General features: G+C 63.0%; 3 protein-coding genes across 6 annotated transcripts in view; 2 read left to right on the top strand and 1 right to left on the bottom strand.

The window, feature by feature from the left end:
* DGKZ (diacylglycerol kinase zeta) overlaps positions 1-7,623 on the top strand; it is a gene marked incomplete at its 5' end in the record, with an annotated part of 40,855 nt that extends 33,232 nt beyond the window's left edge. For all 3 annotated transcript variants that reach the window (XM_079708247.1, XM_079708248.1, XM_079708246.1), the window contains 21 exons: positions 292-374; positions 478-538; positions 635-748; positions 838-978; positions 1,403-1,481; positions 1,675-1,730; positions 1,892-1,954; positions 2,054-2,127; positions 2,216-2,327; positions 2,626-2,825; positions 2,977-3,077; positions 3,197-3,276; positions 3,361-3,430; positions 3,567-3,607; positions 4,146-4,285; positions 5,188-5,219; positions 5,482-5,525; positions 5,998-6,118; positions 6,197-6,230; positions 6,467-6,566; positions 6,820-7,623. In XM_079708247.1, coding sequence (XP_079564373.1) covers positions 292-374; positions 478-538; positions 635-748; positions 838-978; positions 1,403-1,481; positions 1,675-1,730; positions 1,892-1,954; positions 2,054-2,127; positions 2,216-2,327; positions 2,626-2,825; positions 2,977-3,077; positions 3,197-3,276; positions 3,361-3,430; positions 3,567-3,607; positions 4,146-4,285; positions 5,188-5,219; positions 5,482-5,525; positions 5,998-6,118; positions 6,197-6,230; positions 6,467-6,566; positions 6,820-6,936 — 1,863 coding nt within the window. In that variant the 3' untranslated portion in view covers positions 6,937-7,623. The remainder of the gene's footprint in view (positions 1-291; positions 375-477; positions 539-634; positions 749-837; positions 979-1,402; positions 1,482-1,674; positions 1,731-1,891; positions 1,955-2,053; positions 2,128-2,215; positions 2,328-2,625; positions 2,826-2,976; positions 3,078-3,196; positions 3,277-3,360; positions 3,431-3,566; positions 3,608-4,145; positions 4,286-5,187; positions 5,220-5,481; positions 5,526-5,997; positions 6,119-6,196; positions 6,231-6,466; positions 6,567-6,819) is intronic.
* A 1,299-nt stretch (positions 7,624-8,922) lies between these two features.
* On the top strand, positions 8,923-10,974 carry MDK (midkine). Of its 2 annotated transcripts, XM_079708379.1 has the most exons (6): positions 8,923-8,977; positions 9,260-9,336; positions 9,485-9,652; positions 9,768-9,929; positions 10,284-10,349; positions 10,622-10,974. In XM_079708379.1, exons 2-6 carry the CDS (start codon positions 9,261-9,263, stop codon positions 10,645-10,647), a joined length of 498 nt encoding a protein of 165 aa, XP_079564505.1. In that variant the 5' UTR covers positions 8,923-8,977; position 9,260; the 3' UTR covers positions 10,648-10,974. The 2 variants fall into 2 exon arrangements, with proteins under 2 accessions (XP_079564505.1, XP_079564506.1); XM_079708380.1 differs by lacking the exon at positions 10,284-10,349.
* Positions 10,975-12,279: 1,305 nt separating this feature from the next.
* On the bottom strand, positions 12,280-13,716 carry CHRM4 (cholinergic receptor muscarinic 4; the record flags this gene model as incomplete). Its single annotated transcript, XM_079707644.1, has 1 exon — positions 12,280-13,716. The coding sequence occupies one exon, from the start codon at positions 13,714-13,716 to the stop codon at positions 12,280-12,282; it is 1,437 nt and encodes a 478-aa protein (XP_079563770.1).
* Positions 13,717-17,114: the final 3,398 nt, after the last annotated feature.

Here is a 17,114-nt window from a genome sequence, read left to right as displayed (position 1 = left end):
TACCCACAGCCTGCCCTCTCCACTGAGCGCCTTGGGGGAGGGATGGGGTCAAGCTCACGCCCCTGCCCGCAGCAGCTGTTCCCAGGTTCTGTTGCAGCTTCTGCCCCGTTCCTCTTTCCCAGGGACGCTGAGAAAATCCAATTCTGTCTCCACCTTTCGCCCTTGCCTGGGCCTTGTTCCCACAGTTCCCACCCTTCTCCCCACGCTTCTCCCCACCTCAGCCCGCCACCCCTGACTGCCTCCCCCCCGCCCCCCGCCGCCCCGTCCCTGTCGGCTCCTGGTCTCCCACAGGGCGCCAAGATCATCCAGTCCTTCCTCTGGTATCTCAATCCCCGGCAAGTCTTTGACCTGAGCCAGGGAGGGCCCAAGGAGGCGTAAGTACTTGCCAGGGCTCTCGTGGAGATGGTGGCAGGGGCTCGCCTGGCGCTCGGGATACAGCACTCGGACCCTGACCCCGTTCCTGTCTCCTGACCCCAGGCTGGAGATGTACCGCCGGGTGCACAACCTGCGGATCCTGGCCTGCGGGGGCGATGGCACGGTGAGTGCTCCTGCCCCTCCCGGCCCGGCCCTGCCCGGCCCGGCCTGGCCCTGGCCTCGCGCTCTGACCTGGCCTCTCGTGCTCTGCCTGCTGCAGGTCGGCTGGATCCTCTCCACCCTGGACCAGCTGCGCTTAAAACCACCGCCGCCCGTCGCCATCCTGCCCCTGGGCACCGGCAACGACTTGGCCCGCACCCTCAACTGGGGTGGGGTGAGCGCCCACAGGGCAGGGAGCTGGGGAGGGCGGGGCGGCGGGGAAGGCCCAGACCCCGGAGGGGCTCAGTTCCTGCCTCCCCCCAGGGCTACACCGATGAGCCCGTGTCCAAGATCCTCTCCCACGTAGAGGAGGGCAACGTGGTGCAGCTGGACCGCTGGGACCTCCGTGCTGAGCCCAACCCCGAGGCGGGGCCTGAGGAGCGAGATGAGGGGGCCACCGACCGGGTGGGTCGGCCGGGGCGGGGCCGGGGGTGACTCTTGGTGTCTCCAGATCTCGGCCTCTTCACGGGAAGAGGGAGTAACGGTACTCACCTCATGAGGTAGCTGTCACTCAGCCACTCAGCACATATTTACTGAGAACCTGCTACTGCCGGGCACCGTCTGTTCTCAGCAGCGAGCAAAACCAAGTCCCGGCTCTCGTGGGGCTCCTACAGAGCACGGCCCATCGGCGGGGAGGGCTGTGAGAAGAGAGGGCCAGCAGGGCACAGGGTGCCCTCGTGCGCGGGGCACTTAGCCCGGGAGCTCAGACGGCAGGGCCGAGGCCGGTGGGCTGGGGGCAGAGCTGTCTGGTGGACGTGGCTGTGTGGGAAAGGCCTGGACACGCGGAGGCTGAGCCGGCCCCTCATGCCTGCCCCTGGCCTTTCTCCAGCTGCCGCTGGATGTCTTCAACAACTACTTCAGCCTGGGCTTTGATGCCCACGTCACCCTGGAGTTTCACGAGTCTCGAGGTTAGCAAACTTTTGCTGAGGAGGCCTGGGGAGGCTGGGGAGGGAGGGATACAGGAGGGGGTCCCCGAGAGGACCAGACCTTGCCCTTCCCAGTAAAAGGCATTCGTTCTCAACCGTCCCTCTTGACCCCAGCCTGGGAAGCCCCAGCAGGCTCAGAACAACTGACTGTCCCCTATTTCTTGTCACCACCCAGAGGCCAACCCAGAGAAATTCAACAGCCGCTTTCGGAATAAGATGTTCTACGCCGGGGTGAGTCTGGGGTCTGCCAGCTATGCCCCACCATTCCCATGCCCACCTGTTCTACGCCGTGCCCCCTGCCCACCTGTGTCTACCAGGCCACAGGACCCCTGCGTGGCAGCGGTGAAGGAAATGACCTGTCACCAGATGGTGACGCCCTCTGTCTCCCACAGACAGCCTTCTCCGACTTCCTGATGGGCAGCTCCAAGGACTTGGCCAAGCACATCCGCGTGGTGGTGAGTGGGCCATGCTGGCAGGCAGGGTGGGCAGGCCCAGCGGGAGGGAGACCACCTGGTTACGTATACCCTCACACCCTCCGCCGTTCCCGCCTCCAGTGTGACGGGACCGACCTGACCCCCAAGATTCAGGACCTGAAACCCCAGTGCATTGTTTTCCTGAACATCCCCAGGTGAGGAGGGAAGGGCTCTGTGTGGGCCCTGCTGCCTCTGTCCTGCACGCCCGTCCTCTGAAGCCCATTGTGGTGCCCTCCCCTCCAGGTACTGTGCGGGCACCATGCCCTGGGGCCACCCTGGGGAGCACCATGACTTCGAGCCCCAGCGGCACGATGATGGCTACCTCGAGGTTATTGGCTTTACCATGACATCCCTGGTGAGTGGGCCAGCACGGGGCCCGTCTAGAGCCCCGGCCCTGCTTTGCCCCGGCCCTGTCCCCACAGTGCCCGGGAGCCTGGCCCTGAGATGGAAGGGGGGGGCGGTCACTAAACTTCCTTCACTGGCCAGGACAGGAGGGCTGACCCTCACCTCCTTCTCTGGCTGAGGTCTCACCCTCCATCTGCTCTCCACGGGGCGGGGGGTCGCTCTCACTTTGGCCAGAGCATCCCTGGGAAAAGCGGAGCTTGAGGTCCTGCCACCCCCTGGCCCCTGACCTGAGCCTCTCGCGCCCACAGGCAGCACTGCAGGTGGGCGGGCACGGCGAGCGGCTGACACAGTGCCGAGAGGTGCTGCTCACCACGTCCAAGGCCATCCCAGTGCAGGTGGATGGTGAGCCCTGCAAGCTCGCAGCCTCACGCATCCGCATCTCCCTGCGCAACCAGGCCACCATGGTGCAGAAGGCCAAGCGGCGGAGCACCGCCCCCCTGCACAGCGAGTATGCCCCTCCCCAGCCTCGGTATCCCCATCTGGAAAGGAGGCTCACAGTCCCCCGGGGCAGCTGGGTGGGGCACGTGGCTCGGTGCCTGGCGGGGACGGGCAGCCCAGCAGAGCCCTCGCCGAGTGCTGTGTGGTCGCCCCACCCGCAGCCAGCAGCCGGTGCCGGAGCAGCTGCGGATCCAGGTGAGCAGGGTCAGCATGCACGACTACGAGGCCTTGCACTATGACAAGGAGCAGCTCAAAGAGGCCTGTGAGTGGCGAATGGGGCTGGGGGGGGCTGGGGGCGCCGGGGGCGCCGAGGAGCGCTGGGTCCCCTGAGGGCAGGGCGGTGGGGGGCGGCCGGCTGCTGACGGCCGCTCTGTTCTCCAGCCGTGCCGTTGGGCACCGTGGTGGTCCCGGGAGACAGCGACCTGGAGCTGTGCCGCGCCCACATCGAGAGGCTCCGGCAGGTAAGGAGAGGTCTGGGGCCTGCCCGGGCTGCCCCTCCTGCCCTGGGTTCTGGTCGCCCCCAGCCCCGGCCTCTGTTTCGACAGGAGCCCGAAGGTGCTGGAGCCAAGTCTCCGACGTGCCAGAAATTGTCCCCCAAGTGGTGCTTCCTGGATGGTGAGTGGCCCTGAAGGGCCAGCTCAGGGTGGTCCCGGGCCATGTCCTGCCCCCTCCCTTCGGGGTCCTAGGTGGGGCGGCAGAAGACCTAGGCCTGGACAAGGGCCCCCTTCCTCAGCCACCTCTCTGCCCACAGCCACCACTGCTAGCCGCTTCTACAGAATCGACAGGGCCCAGGTGAGCACTCGCCGTCCTGCTCCGTCCGCCGCCAGCTCCGGGGCCCCAGTGTCCCCTGTCCTGCTAGGCCACCCTCCACAGCCGGGCACAGCCATCCTTGCGTCCCATAGTGTCCACAGTTGGGCCGTGCATAGGGATGGTGCGGTGCTGACGGGAGAAGGGAGCCCGTGTGCCCGGACAGGGCTCGCCGGGTTGGGGTGGGGTGGGGTGGGGGCAGCCCTCACGGCACAGCTGTCATCCATCCAGACACGGAAGGAAAGGCACTTCTGGCCAGAGGCCTGGTCACCAGTGGGAAGGGGCTGGCCAGCTGGGGGACCCGCTGTGCGGAGGTCAGGGGCTGGGCTTGGGTGGCAGGAGAGGAGAGGAGAATGGGGGGAGGGGACAGGGGACTGGCAGGGCCACTGGCCCGCCTGCCTCCTGTCAGCGTTGCTGCTCACAGCAGAGGCTTCTCCAGGTCTCCTGGCCTGGCAGCCCCTTCACCACCCCGCCGGCCACCCTGCAGGGCCCTGACCCTCGGCCCTGACCTCCCCACCTGCAGGAACACCTCAACTACGTGACCGAGATCGCACAGGATGAGATTTATATCCTGGACCCTGAGCTGCTGGGGGCGTCTGCCCGACCCGACCTCCCAACCCCCTCTTCCCCTCTCCCCACCTCGCCCTGCTCACCCAGGCCCCGGTGAGTCCCAGGCCTCAGCTGGTGCCCTGGCTCTAAATCCCACCCGTAAGCCAGCAGCTCCTCAAGCCCTGTCTTCCACCCCAGCCGCTTCCCTGAGCGCCAGACGCACGTCCAGCTGCCTGCAGTCCCCACCAGCCCCGCCTCACTGACCCACAGGCAGCAAACTGAACCCAGCCTGCCAGCCCTCCACCCCACCGTCCGCTCTGCTGCGCGGGCCAAAGACCCGGGCTCCCTCCCTGGCTGCTCCCTGCCCGCGTCTGAGCACACCACGGAGCCCCTGGCCTCCTGCTCTCTCCCCACAGCCTGGAACCTTCCCCAGCACTCACCCTACGGTCGATGTGCCCTCCCCCCGTACCTGGTCACTTCATCCTACACAGCCTGAGCCTGGTGGTCTCTGACCCCACCAGCGCCCTCCCTGCTCCAGCACCACAGTCCAGCCCCACTCACCTCTCGGTTCTTTAAAGCACAAGTTTGCCCATCTCTGGACTTGTCCTTGCCTCCCCGATCTTCACAGAGCTGCCCCTCCATTCATATCTCAGCTTGGGTGTTTCCTCCTCAGAGGAGTCTCCCAGGAGCCCCACCTGAAGTTGCTGTTCAATCACACTACCCTGTCTCCTATTCTTTGTAGCACTTCCTGCTGTTTCAAAATACCTTATTTATTTGTTTACTTGTTTGTCTCTCTGACTAGAATGTAAGCTCCCTGAGAGCAAGTTCTCCACCCGTCGTGTTCACTGCTGTATTGCCAGTGCCCAGAACAGCACTTGACACATAGGAGGCACTCAATAAACTGTTGAAAGGACAGAGGGCGCCCCCGGTTGGGGCTGGGGAGGGCGACAAGCTGGGCCTGTGCTGTAGCCATGTCATCCGTAGCTCTGCCACATCTCATCCTGCTCTGCTTGCAGGTCACTGCCAGGGGATGCTGCACCCCCTACAGGTGAGGCCTCTCCCTGCAGGGCCCCTGCTTCCTCCCTGGTCCTAGGACCGAGGCTCCGTGGGGTGGGGTCGGGTGGGGTGGAGCCCATACGCAGCCTCACAAGAACACAGCTACATCACAGTCGCCGTGAGCCCACAGCCCTTGGCACACGTGCCCCAACAGGCCCCCTTCTCTGCACAATAGTGCCTCAGACGTATGTTCACACACCAACACATGCCTAGGCGTCCAGCACCAGAGAGTAACAGGCAGGTGTTCTGTGCAGGTGAAGAGCTGATCGAGGCTGCCAAGAGGAACGATTTCTGTAAGGTACTAGTGCCAGGCTCGGGCTTCTTCCCCTTGGCAGCCCCCTCAGGCCCTGGGGAGTGGGGCCTCTGGGCTGGGCCAAGAGCTGATGTGTTGAGGTGTGGTCATCTGTCGTCGCCTGGGCCTCTGTGGGGCCTCTGTGGGGTTGTCCCAGTCAGCCCTGCCCCCCATCCCTGTCCAGCCCACAATCGGTGTCCCTGCATAGGAGCTTCCTAGCTCATTCTGCCTGTCCCTGGTGCTCAGAAAGGATCGAGCCTTAAGAGGAACCGCAGGCTCCAAGGCTCGGTCGTCAGTGCTCCCGGGGTGTCCAGGGGCACCTGGGGTGAGAGAAGCCCATCGTGTTTCCCCTGCGCTCCAGAAAGACCCCCGGAGGCCCCTAGGGAGCCTGGGGCCTGTGTGAGTTGGGGGGCATTTCTGAGGCTGGAAGGAGGGTGGCCCTGAGGAGCCCCAGCCCTGCTCTGCCTCCTGCCCCCAGCTCCAGGAGCTGCACCGAGCCGGGGGTGACCTCATGCACCGAGACGAGCAGAGCCGCACGCTCCTGCACCACGCCGTCAGCACCGGCAGCAAGGAAGTGGTCCGCTACCTGCTGGACCACGGTGAGCTGTGCCACTGGGGCCCCTGGGAGGGGGGAGAGGCTGCCGGGCCTCTCTGACCTCCCCCTCCCCCTTCTCCAGCCCCCACAGAGATCCTTGATGCTGTGGAGGAAAAGTGAGTATGTGGGCAGTGCATTACCCCCGTTACCCTGGAAACCACCCCATCTTTATCTAGCCCCTCCCACTTGGTCCTGTCAGAGCCCATAAACCCTTCCTGGCCCCATCTGTCATCCTCTGGGCCACCCCCCCTTGCCCCAGGACCCTGAACTTCCTGCCCTTTCTGATGGCCTTCGGGAGACAGGAGGGCTCAGAGGACTGGATGGGATCCACAGCCAGCCCCTGTTCCCCCAGCGGGGAGACCTGTCTGCACCAGGCCGCAGCCCTGGGCCAGCGCACCATCTGCCACTACATCGTGGAGGCCGGGGCCTCTCTAATGAAGACAGACCAGCAGGTGAGCAGACCAGCAGGGCAGGCAGGGGATCCACGCAAACACAAGCAACCCTTTCCCACACTCCAGCCCGGGGAGAGGGGAGTCTGCGGGAGGGCCGCCTGTGGGGAGTCCAAGCTGTCCTTCAGCCAGCACAGTCCAGACCCCGAGAACCCGAGCCAGCAAGAGTTGGCTGCTACCGAGGGAAGAGCCCCCGTCTTCTAAGCCTGCTGGGGCCGACAGGTCCCTGAGGTGATGGCAGCCCCCCCACATCCAGGGCGACACTCCCCGGCAGCGGGCTGAGAGGGCTCAGGACACGGAACTGGCCGCGTACCTGGAGAACCGGCAGCACTACCAGATGATCCAGCGGGAGGACCAGGAGACGGCTGTGTGAGGCCGACCCGCAGCAGGAGGGACGGGCCGCCAGGGGACCAGCCCCTCCTCGCCCACCTCACTGCCACATTCCAGTCGGATGGCCACAGAGGGACCCGGGACCCAGGCCCCAGGGAAGGAGCCCTGTGCTGCTCACTGAGGAGCTGCCCAGACCTAGGGCTGGACTCTGAGGAGCTGGGAGCCGGGGTGGGGGGTGGGGGGTCTCATCCGGCCCCCTGAGGCCACAGCCTAACCCAGAGGCTCACAGGGGACCAGGAAACTGGACTGGGCTGGGCAGACCATTGGGGGGGGGCTTGGGGGGGCCCTCACCTTCCCTGCAGTGGTGCCCTGGAGTTGAGGGCCCACAGCCCGGAGGGCAGAGGGCCTTGAGGCCCCGTGAGGGAGCCCCCAGGAAGACGCTTCCTAAGCCTCCGCGTCCTTTAGGACCCTCCTTCTGAGGCTCCTGGGAGCTTGGGCCCCTCTCCCGCCCTGACACCACCCCCCCACCCCCGCCCCCAGGGCTTCTTCCCGGAAACACGGGGCCTGCTGCATCTGCCTGCCCGCTGCCCTGCTTAGCACCTACCCGGTGACCCTCCTCCCAAACCCAGTCATTTCACCTCCGACTGTGTGGCCTGGGGGGCGGGGGGCGGGGCTTTCACGGTGACATGTTTACAGCTGGGTGTGACTCAGTAAAGTGGATTTTTTTTCCTTTCCGCTTTTTTTTTTTTTGGTGGGGGAGGTCTTCCAGAAGCGGTGGGATCTGCTGGGTTATCCTACGGGTGGGGGACTGGACACCGTCGACCCAGATCCAGACTCAGTTCGAGGGACCCTGGTTCCCGTTTTGGGGTGGGGTCCGAGGGGCTGCCCGGGACCTGACCTCTGCCTGGCTGCCGCGCTGGTCGTGGCCGGGGGAGGAGCTGATTTCCTCCTGCTTCCCGCTTCCCGCGGGGAAGATAACAATGAAAGTGAAAGAGGTGGAGCGGGGGCGAGGCCTGGTTTCTTGCGCCCGGTCGCCCTATGGCCTGGGGCAAGCCCCCTCCTCCTGGCCTCAACTGCTTTCGCTGTTTAGGGGATCGGATGAGGTGATCCCCGAGCCTCCAGGCTCAGAAGGGGTGGGCGTTTGCAGCCGCTGCCGCGCCGCGTCTGGAACTTCTCAGACGGCTGCTGTCGGCTCTAAATCTTAACCAAATCCAGGCCTGCGGGCTCCTCCCTCCCCAGCTCCCCCGCCCCCCGCGCGCCCCGCCAACCTGCGCGTGGAGAAAGGCGCAGCGGCCTCCGCGCCCTTCCGACCCGTGCGCTTTTCTGGGGTCCCCCGTCCGAGCCCCATCCCGACACTGAGCAGAGCATCTCACTGCAGACCTGGTGAAGCGACCCGAGGCGGGGGCTGTCGCTCCTTCCCCAGCATCTGAGGGGCGCTGAGAGTCGAGCGGGCCCTGGGAGGCGGAGCGGGGCCTCGACGGGGTTAATCACTGCACCCGGGGCTCGACGGACAGAGCCGCACACAGGCTCGAACGCGGGCCCCGCGCCGGGACCTGTGACACACCCGGGGCTCCGTGCTCCCTCCTGGTCTCCACCTAAGGCTCAGTGGCCATGAAGGGAAGCTGGCGTCCAGAGGGGAAAGGGGACGGGCCCCGAGGAGGGGGCAGAGGGCGGGGACGGCAAACAGGGGCCTGGGCCGAGGGAGCGCGAGACTGGGGGCTGGGGACGGGGGTGCCGGGACAGTCCGGAGACCCGGGGCTGGGGATGGGGACGCCAGGAGAGCCCGGCGTCTGAGAGCGGAGGGCACCGGCCGGGCGAGGCGAGGCGAGGGTGTGGGGCCGAGCGGCGGGAAGAGGGGGTAGAGGCGCGGGGGGCTCGGGGAGGGAGCGGAGGCGGGGACGCCGGGGTCGGGGGGCGGCGCGGGTTTGAGGGGAGGGGGCGGGGCAGGTCCTTCGTCGGTGGGGGGGAGGGGGCGGGGGCCCATGTGACCGGCTCAGACCGGTTCTGGAGACAAAAGGGGCCGCGGCGGCCGGAGCGGGACGGCCCGGCGCGGGAGGGAGCGAAGCATCGCGGGCAGCGAGCGAGTGAGCGTACGGGGCCCCGGAGGGCGCGCGGCGGCTTCGGCCTCTCGGCCGCTGCCCATCTGGGGGCTGGAGGCGGGGTGGGGGTCTGAGCTGCGTCCCGGGCTCCAGGCGGCCCCTGGGGAGACTCCTCCCGCTGTGCGCTCCGGCTGGCGGCGAGGGGCCAGCCCCCCAAGTCCGCCGACACCGCAGTAGCAGCCTTTGGGCCTGGAAACTGGGGAAAGGGGGTGGGAGGTTCACGCCTGCGGCCCCCAGTGGGGACTCTGACCCGTGCTCTACCCCCAGGATGCAGCGCCGAGGCTTCCTCCTCCTCGCCCTCCTCGCCCTGCTGGCGCTCACCTCCGCGGTGGCCAAAAAGAAAGGTGATACGGAGGGTGGGGGGGTTAAGGAGGGCTGGAGCCGGGCAGGTGAGGCCGGCAGCCTCGGTTCCGAGGCCAGGACTCCAGGAAGGGGTCTCCGAGTGAGTCTCTCCTGGCCCGGGTCCTGAGCTCTGTTCCCCATGCGTTGTAGACAAAGTGAAGAAGGGAGGCCCGGGGAGCGAGTGCGCGGAGTGGATCTGGGGGCCCTGCACCCCCAGCAGCAAGGACTGCGGCGTGGGTTTCCGCGAGGGCACCTGCGGGGCCCAGACACAACGCATCCGGTGCCGGGTGCCCTGTAACTGGAAGAAGGAGTTTGGAGGTGAGGTGGGGCGCAGGCGGAGGGTAGGCAGGGGGCCCAGCCTCACGGGGACCTGAGCAGACCCGTGGAGTGGGCCACAGGCCACCCAGCTCTGACCCGGGCACTCTCCCGCCAGCCGACTGCAAGTACAAGTTTGAGAGCTGGGGGGCATGTGATGGGGGCACAGGCACCAAAGCCCGCCAAGGCACCCTGAAGAAGGCGCGGTACAATGCCCAGTGCCAGGAGACCATCCGTGTGACCAAGCCCTGCACCCCCAAGACCAAAGCCAAGGCCAAAGGTTAGCAGAGGGGGCAGGGGTGGGGTCATCACAGGTGGCTGCCCCTACCTGCGAAGGGAGTGGGTAAAGCCTGAAGTTTTGGATCCTGGCCAGTGAAATTTTGACGTGTCTGTACCGGGTTTCCCTGTAGGTAGAGACACCTTAGGTGGGCGGTACTGAGGGCCCCTCAGAGGGTGCTCGGGAGGTTGAAATCCTGGCTCAAGTAAGGACAAAGTCAGCTGTTCTGTTGGAGCCTTTGGCTTGGGATTCAGGGAAATCGTACTGGAACGGCTTGGCTTTGTCATCTTTCCAGCAGGTGGGGGCAGTTTCTATATGAGAAGGACTTCAAAGTCCTTACTTCCCTCTTTCCCTTAGCTTCATTCCTGACTCACAGCAGCCCTGGAGGCCAACAGGGCAGAGTGGAATCTGCCCACTTCTCAGGTGAGGGGACTGAGGCTGTTGTCCAGGGCTGCTGGGACCAGGACTGAGACCGGGAACTTGAAGGTTTTCTGATCCCCAAAGTCTAAGCTGGGGGGAGTGAGGAATGTCCAGCATCATAATGGCTGTCCTGTCCCACGGGCTTCCAAGCTAGCTGATAGAGAACCACCAGGGGGCAGAATTTTCTTTTCTCTAATGTCTGTGCTGGGGGGGAAGGGGGTCTCCAGTGGGTCACCCAAACCCTGCTAATGCGGTCTTTCTTTCTTGTTTTACAGCCAAGAAAGGGAAGGGAAAGGACTAGCGGCCAGGCCTGGATGCCAAGGAGCCCCTGGCTTTACTCGGAGGCCTGGCCCACACCCTCCCTCTACCGGCCCAGGATGTAACCCACCAGTGCCTTTTGCCTGCTCGTTAGCTTTATCAATCATGTCCTGCTTCTTCCCTTTCACTTGCCCACACCCACCCCAAGTGCCCAAAGTGGGGAGGCACAAGGGATTCTGGGCAGCTTGAGCCTCGCCCAAAGGGATTTGATTCCCCTGTACCCACTTTTCTTCTTCCCCCAATGATGCCATTACTAAGAAAGAAATAAATGTCTTTTTTTTTTCCCCCCAATAAAAGCTTTCTTTTAATATATAAAAGCCCCTTCCCAGGAAGTTTGCTGTGGTGATTTGTTGGAGGTGGGAGAATGGAGGAAAGAGAGGGCTGGAGGGAACAGTGGCTTTCAGGGGGTTGAAGACTTGGCGGTGAGTGCCCCCCAGAGCTCATGGAGAAAAAACGGTTATGGAAATTTCTTCCGGGGCACCCTACTGACCCCTGGAAGGGGGCCCCCCATCAAGTCCCCTGAGCCTCTCAGTCCTGTTTCTCCAGGGGCCAGGGCTGGGGGAGGGAACCCAGGAGACTCACTAGAACTGATTCCCCCATCTCAGTTTCCCCCAGGTAAAGGTCTTTTGGTCCAGCCCACTGCCAATCCAGAAGGTTCTATCAGTTGGGAGAAGAGAGATGGGGTCGCTTGCCTGCCTCACCAGCCCCGCCCCAACTGTCACTGAAGCCTGTGTGTGGGTCACATCCACCCCTGTTTTCTCCCTGGTGACCCACCAGGGCATCCCTCGTGCTGCAGAGGCCAGCCGCCCAGCCGTGAATACCACTCACCACAGTCCCACCTTCACTGTGTGTGACCCGAGCCAAGCCCTCTCCTTGGGGAGGGAGGGCAACTCTTCAGAATGACAGGGGCCACTCAGCTCAGCCTGGGGAGGTAGGTGGCCAGGCCCCAGTTCCTGAGTGAACCCCTGATCTCCCCGCTAGCCCATCCTGAACGTGGCCAGGGTAGTGCCGTAGGGGGTGCTTGGAGCCCCCTCTGCCTGGCCTCCAGCCAGCTCACCCACTGACCCGCCCACCCAACCAGAGCCCTGCTGAGTAGCTGCAGCAAGGGGAGACTTCTGCCCCTGGAGAGAGATACAGGAGGAGGAGGCTGAGCCTACATGCGGGGTACAGGGGGGCAGAAAGCACCGATTACAGCAGGATGGGGGACCCTTCCCTCCCTGAGCCTCCTTTCCCAAGCATTGGCCCCTTTGCTCCTCCCAGAGGGGTGCTGGGTTCTGCTCCCTCCAGATGTCCGTTCTTTCAGCCACGCTGGCTGGTCACAGTGGGGCAGGTGCCCACATAGGCCAGTGCTCCCCAGCTCCCTGAGGCAGGACAAGAGCGATGGGTCAGACTGTCCAGTTTGGTCACTTCCTGGGGCTGATCCTCCTCGGCCTGAGCAGAGACCTGGTCTCTGAATCCAGCCAGAGCCTCTTCCTGAGGCTCACGGGGTCTCGGGAACATCAGTTCTCTTCAGGAAACATGAACACTGAGAAGTGCCTCCACATCTCTCCCTGGCAGCAGCTGACACGTGGTCCCCAGCGCACACACCAGCACCTCCAGTGGTACCCCTACCTGCCTACCTGGCAGTGCCGATGTTCCGATACTGGCATAGCAGCAGGTGCCTGAAGGTCTTTTTAAAGGTGGCGTTGCAGAGGGCATAGCAGGCCGGGTTGATGGTGCTGTTGACGTAGCAGAGCCAGTAGCCAATGGACCACACGGTGTCAGGGATGCAGCTCTGGCAGAAGGTGTTCACCAGGACCATGACATTGTAGGGCGTCCAGGTGAGGATGAAGGCCAGCAGAATGGCAAAGATGGTCCGAGTCACCTTGCGCTCCCGGGCTGCCATCTGCCGCTTCTTGCGCACCTGGTTGCGGGCGATGCTGGCAAACTTACGGGCCACATTGGCCGCCGGACGCATGCCAGCCGGCGTGGCAGGCACAATCTCGATGGCTGTCACACACTCGTTGCCTGTCTGCTTCGTCACAATCTGGATCTTGGACCACTTGGAGGCCGGATTGAGGGTCCGTGGCTGCAGGGGAGGTGCAGGTGTGGCGGGCGTGGTGGCCTCTGTGGTTGACAGCTCTGTGGGTGGTCTTTCCTTGGTGTTCTGCGTGGCGCTGCCCGAGCTGGACTCATTGGAGGTGTCCTTGTCAGCCACTGGGCGTGGTGGTGGGGGGAGGACCGGCGGAGGGGCCTCCTCTAGCTTCCCGTTGCGCAGCTCCCCCCGAGAAGCTTCTCCTGGGGGCGGTTTCTTGACACTCTGCTTCATCAGGGGGCTCTTGAGGAAGGCCAGGGTCTTGGCCTTCTTCTCCTTAGGGCCTTCGGGCCGGTGCTTGTGAACTCGGCTGCGACTGGCCAGGGAGATGTGGACGTACAGCACCGTCATGATGACCACAGGCAGGTAGAAGGCAGCGATGGCCGTGCCGAAGGTCACCGCCGGGTTGGACAAAAACTGGATGAAGCACTGGTTGTCCGGCACCGTCCGCTTGCCCACCACAAACTGCCAGAACAAGATGGCAGGTGCCCAGAGCACGAAGGACAGGACCCAGGCAGCGGCAATCATGAGGCCTGCCATCTTGGTGGTACGCCGCGCTGGGTAGGTGAGGGGCTTGGTGACGCAGAAGTACCGGTCAAAGCTGATGATGAGCAGGTTCATGACAGAGGCATTGCTCACCACGTAGTCCAGGGCCAGCCACAGGTCACACACCACAGCGCCCAGAGGCCAGTAGCCCTTGATGATGTACACGGTGTAGAGGTTCATGGAGAAAGCGCCTATGATGAGATCAGCACATGCCAGGCTGAAGAGGAAGTAGTTGTTGACCGTCTGCAGTTGCCTGTTGACTTTGATGGAGAGCATCACCAGGATGTTGCCCACGACAGTCACGAGGCTCAGTGAGCCTGTCACCGTGGCAATGAACACCATCTCCACTGTCTCATAGCGGTTATGGGTTGACGTGACCAGGCGCACAGACTGGTTGGCCAAGCTGCCATTGACCGGTGTGAAGTTCGCCATTTTGGTTAGCAGCAGTGGGCGGGCAGTGTCTGGAGGAGGAAGGAGAGAGGAAAGGGGTGACTGGCTGAAGTGGACTAGAGGGGTGAGGTGGGGTACACCGGAGTCAAGGCGACGGTGGAGCATCATCATCCTGCAGAACTCCGTCCTTAGAGAACCCTGTCCCATCCCTTCCTCCTGTATTCGGTCATTCATCCTTTATTGAGGGCCTACTCTTGTACAAGCACTGTTGTAGGCGCTGGGGTTAAGCTGGGGTTACAGAGTGAAGGAGACACACGCAGCCCCCACTCTCACGGAGCTTACAACCCTATCAGGGGAGACATATAAACATGTGAGCAAAAACAAGTGCTGGAAAGAAAACAAGGGCAGGTGATGGTGAGTGAGTCAGAGGGGTGATCAGCAAAGGCCTCTCCGAGGAGGTGATCTGGATGATGAGGGGGAGGCAGCCACAAGAAGAGCTGCAGAGAGTGGCCTAGTCAAGGGCGATGGCATGAGCAAAGGCCCTGAGGCATGTGTGAGGCACGGACAGGCCAGTGTGGGTGGTGGGGTGGGGGGAAGAGAGGTCCCAGATATCAGTAGGTGGCTCTGGTCAGAGGTATTCATTCATTTACCCGTTTGGTGATTTCTTAACCAAACATTACCGGGGACCTGCCCTTCAGTCCCTACAGAAGCCACTAGGGACAAAGGCAAGAATATATACCCGCTAACATTTATTGTCTACTCAGTGCCGGGCACTTTCTACACTTTTTATAAGTATTCATTCCTTTCATCCTCATAACAAACCTATGAAGTAGATACTGTGTTGTTTTGTTTTGGGTTTTTTTTGGTGGGGTGGTGGGGGGGCATGTGGCTCGGCACGCAGGATCTTAGTTCCCCAACCAGGGAATGAACCCGAGCCCCCTGCAGTGGAAGCAAGGAGTCTTAACCACTGGACCACCAGGAAAGTCCCGGATACTGTTATTTTTTACTAACAGATGAGGAAAGTAAGGCACGGAGATGTTAAATAAACTGCCCGAGGTTCCACAGCTCCTTGATCTCATGTTGCTGTCCCAGAGCTAAGGGTTCTGGTAGAGGGAGGCCCAAAGAGCCACAAGAGCCAGTGATCCCACCTTGGGGAAGTCTTCCCAGGGGACCAGAAGAGGTGACATGGAACCAGAAATCCAAGAAGGAGGAGGAGGAAAGTGCCACTGTGGCATCCCCTCCCGGAGGCCTCCCCCGTCCCCAGGGCATGGGGATGCAGTGTAAGCGAAGCTGGGGTCTGTCAGCAGCCAGGGGCTAAGACCTGTGAAGAATCAGAAGCCTAAAGGGCCCATCAGCTGAGGAAAGACACACACGGCTTCCCAGGGGCCAGTGCCCTCCCCAAGGCCTGACAGGGAACCCAAAGGGTGAGCGAGTGTCCCATAGGGAAGAGAGGGGCTCCAGCAGGGGAGCCTGTGGCCAGCCCCTGAGGGTATCCCTCGGCCCACCGGTACACACCACGGCGCCCCCGCTGGGGTCCTCCAAGCACGAGGCTCCTCCCCAGAGCCTCGTCACGTCTCCTTCCCCTCTTCCTCTCCCCTGCGTGTGAGGGAGGCCCACGCCCAGGGCACCGTGCCAGGGCAGCCGCTCAGCCCAGCCTCCTTCACACCCGCCAACACGCGCACCATTACACACGCACACGGGCCCATCACAGCCATGCCAGCCCCACAGCTCCCCGCCGTATATGCAGTTCTGTGCGTCTGTGTGAGAGAAGCAGAGGAGAGACAGTGGGGTGTGGAGGAAGGAGCATGCGCCCCACAGCCCAGGCTCCACGTCCAGCGGGCTCTTAGCCATGTGGCCTTGCACAAGCCACCTCACCTTCCTGCTCCTCTCTTTCTCATCTGCAAAACAGAGAGGATGCCTGTCCCGGGGCGGCCTCCCTCCCGGCAGCAGTGGGGGTCAGCAACTCAAGTCCATCTCCAGCATTAACGTGCACTGGACGCTGGAGCCAGGTGCCAGGGTGACGCCCCCCTCCAAGCCTGGTTTCAGTCCCCTTAAGCCACCATCACAGATGCAGATGCAGACACTAGACGCAGATGCGGACCCAGCCTCCTGGCCTGGTAGATTCAGTTCTCATGCCCAAATCCTTGGTTCACAGGAGAGGCTCACAGAGGGGTGGTGCCACCCCCAAGGTCACAGAGCAATCAAGGGCAAAGACCAGATACTGCCCTCTCCTGGGGGGCGGGGGGTCTCTGACGGCCCTTTTCAGTGCTGAGAGACTCCAAAATGGAACCTCAGGCACCACCCTCTGAAGAGGGGCGGGAGGGCAGAGGCACCCAGCGTGGAGAGGCTGTCCTTCCCAGGCACCTGCCCGTAGGCACAGGGTGGGCAGGAGTGACCCGTCAGCCAGCCCCAAGGAAACCCTCGTTCTAGCCTCCCAGGGTCAGGACACAGGCCAGTGAGATCAGAATTGGGCTCGAGGTACCAAATACGAAAAACATAATCGCTCTTGTTTATTGAATGTTAATTATGAGTCAGGAATCCCTCTGAGCTTTTTATACAGATTATCGGGTTTAATTCCTACAGCAGCCTGAAAAGGCAGGTGCTGTAAGTATCCTCATCTTACTGAAGTAAGTATCTTCTTACAGATGAGGATAATGTTAATTAACTTGCCTAAAGTCACCCAGCGTGTAAGCAGGGGCTGGGGGGGGCACGATTAGAACCCAGGAGCCACCTTCTTAACTGCAAGGTGCTACTGCCTCTAGAGTTGATTTCCTGCCTCTGCTCTCCCCTCCTCAAAACCACACCACTAGGGGTGGGTCAGGGGAGGCCTGAGTAGGGCCCCTTCTCATTCCCTGCCAGCTCCCACACTTAGCTTTCCCAGAAGAAAAGAGACCTCTTGTCTCCATCTGTACAGCTAGTCTCCAATCAGTTGGCCAAGGGTTTAGTCCCTCTCTGGGCCCTCTGGGGGAAGCTGCCAGCTGCAGACACGGCAAGGCACTCTCCCTGTTCCCCACCCAAACTATCTTTCTGGACCCCTGGGGGGTCACACGCAGACGTTCTGACTGCACCCTCCTCTGGAGCGTTTCTCTGGGACGCAGGCCCGCCCGAAAACTGGGGAGGTGAGCAACCGCCGCCCAGGCGTGTGCGCACCGCTAGATGGCAATGTCGGTCCCTGGGTGCCAGCTCCGGACCTGGAGAGGATGGCCGCTGTTCGCCACCGCCCCCAACTCCAAGGCGACTGGGAGAGCAGTGGAGGTTCCAGGCAGGGCCTCCCAGGGGAGGGACTTGGGCCCCACCCCCTCTCCAGGCCTCACCCCGTAGCTGCCTTTAGGCTCACCCCGTAGCTGCCTTTGGTTCCGCACGGGGTTCAGTGGTGGGAAAGTTAAGGGCGCCTGGTTCCACCCCTCACGCGGTGAGGAAAGTGTGGGCGGGAAGGCGAC

Source organism: Hyperoodon ampullatus, assembly GCF_949752795.1.
Source record: "Hyperoodon ampullatus genome assembly, chromosome: 7".
Taxonomy (NCBI): Eukaryota; Metazoa; Chordata; class Mammalia; order Artiodactyla; family Ziphiidae; genus Hyperoodon; species Hyperoodon ampullatus.
Note: the sequence above shows the minus strand (reverse complement) of the source record. Positions and strands in the feature narration are given on the sequence as shown.

Coding starts and splice junctions, on each gene's coding strand:
- MDK (XM_079708379.1), top strand. CDS start 9,261: ATGCAGCGCCGAGGCTTCCTCCTCCTCGCCCTCCTCGCCCTGCTGGCG. Junction 9,653..9,767: donor CTGGAAGAAGGAGTTTGGAG/GTGAGGTGGGGC, acceptor CTCTCCCGCCAG/CCGACTGCAAGTACAAGTTT. Junction 9,930..10,283: donor GACCAAAGCCAAGGCCAAAG/GTTAGCAGAGGG, acceptor TCTTTCCCTTAG/CTTCATTCCTGACTCACAGC.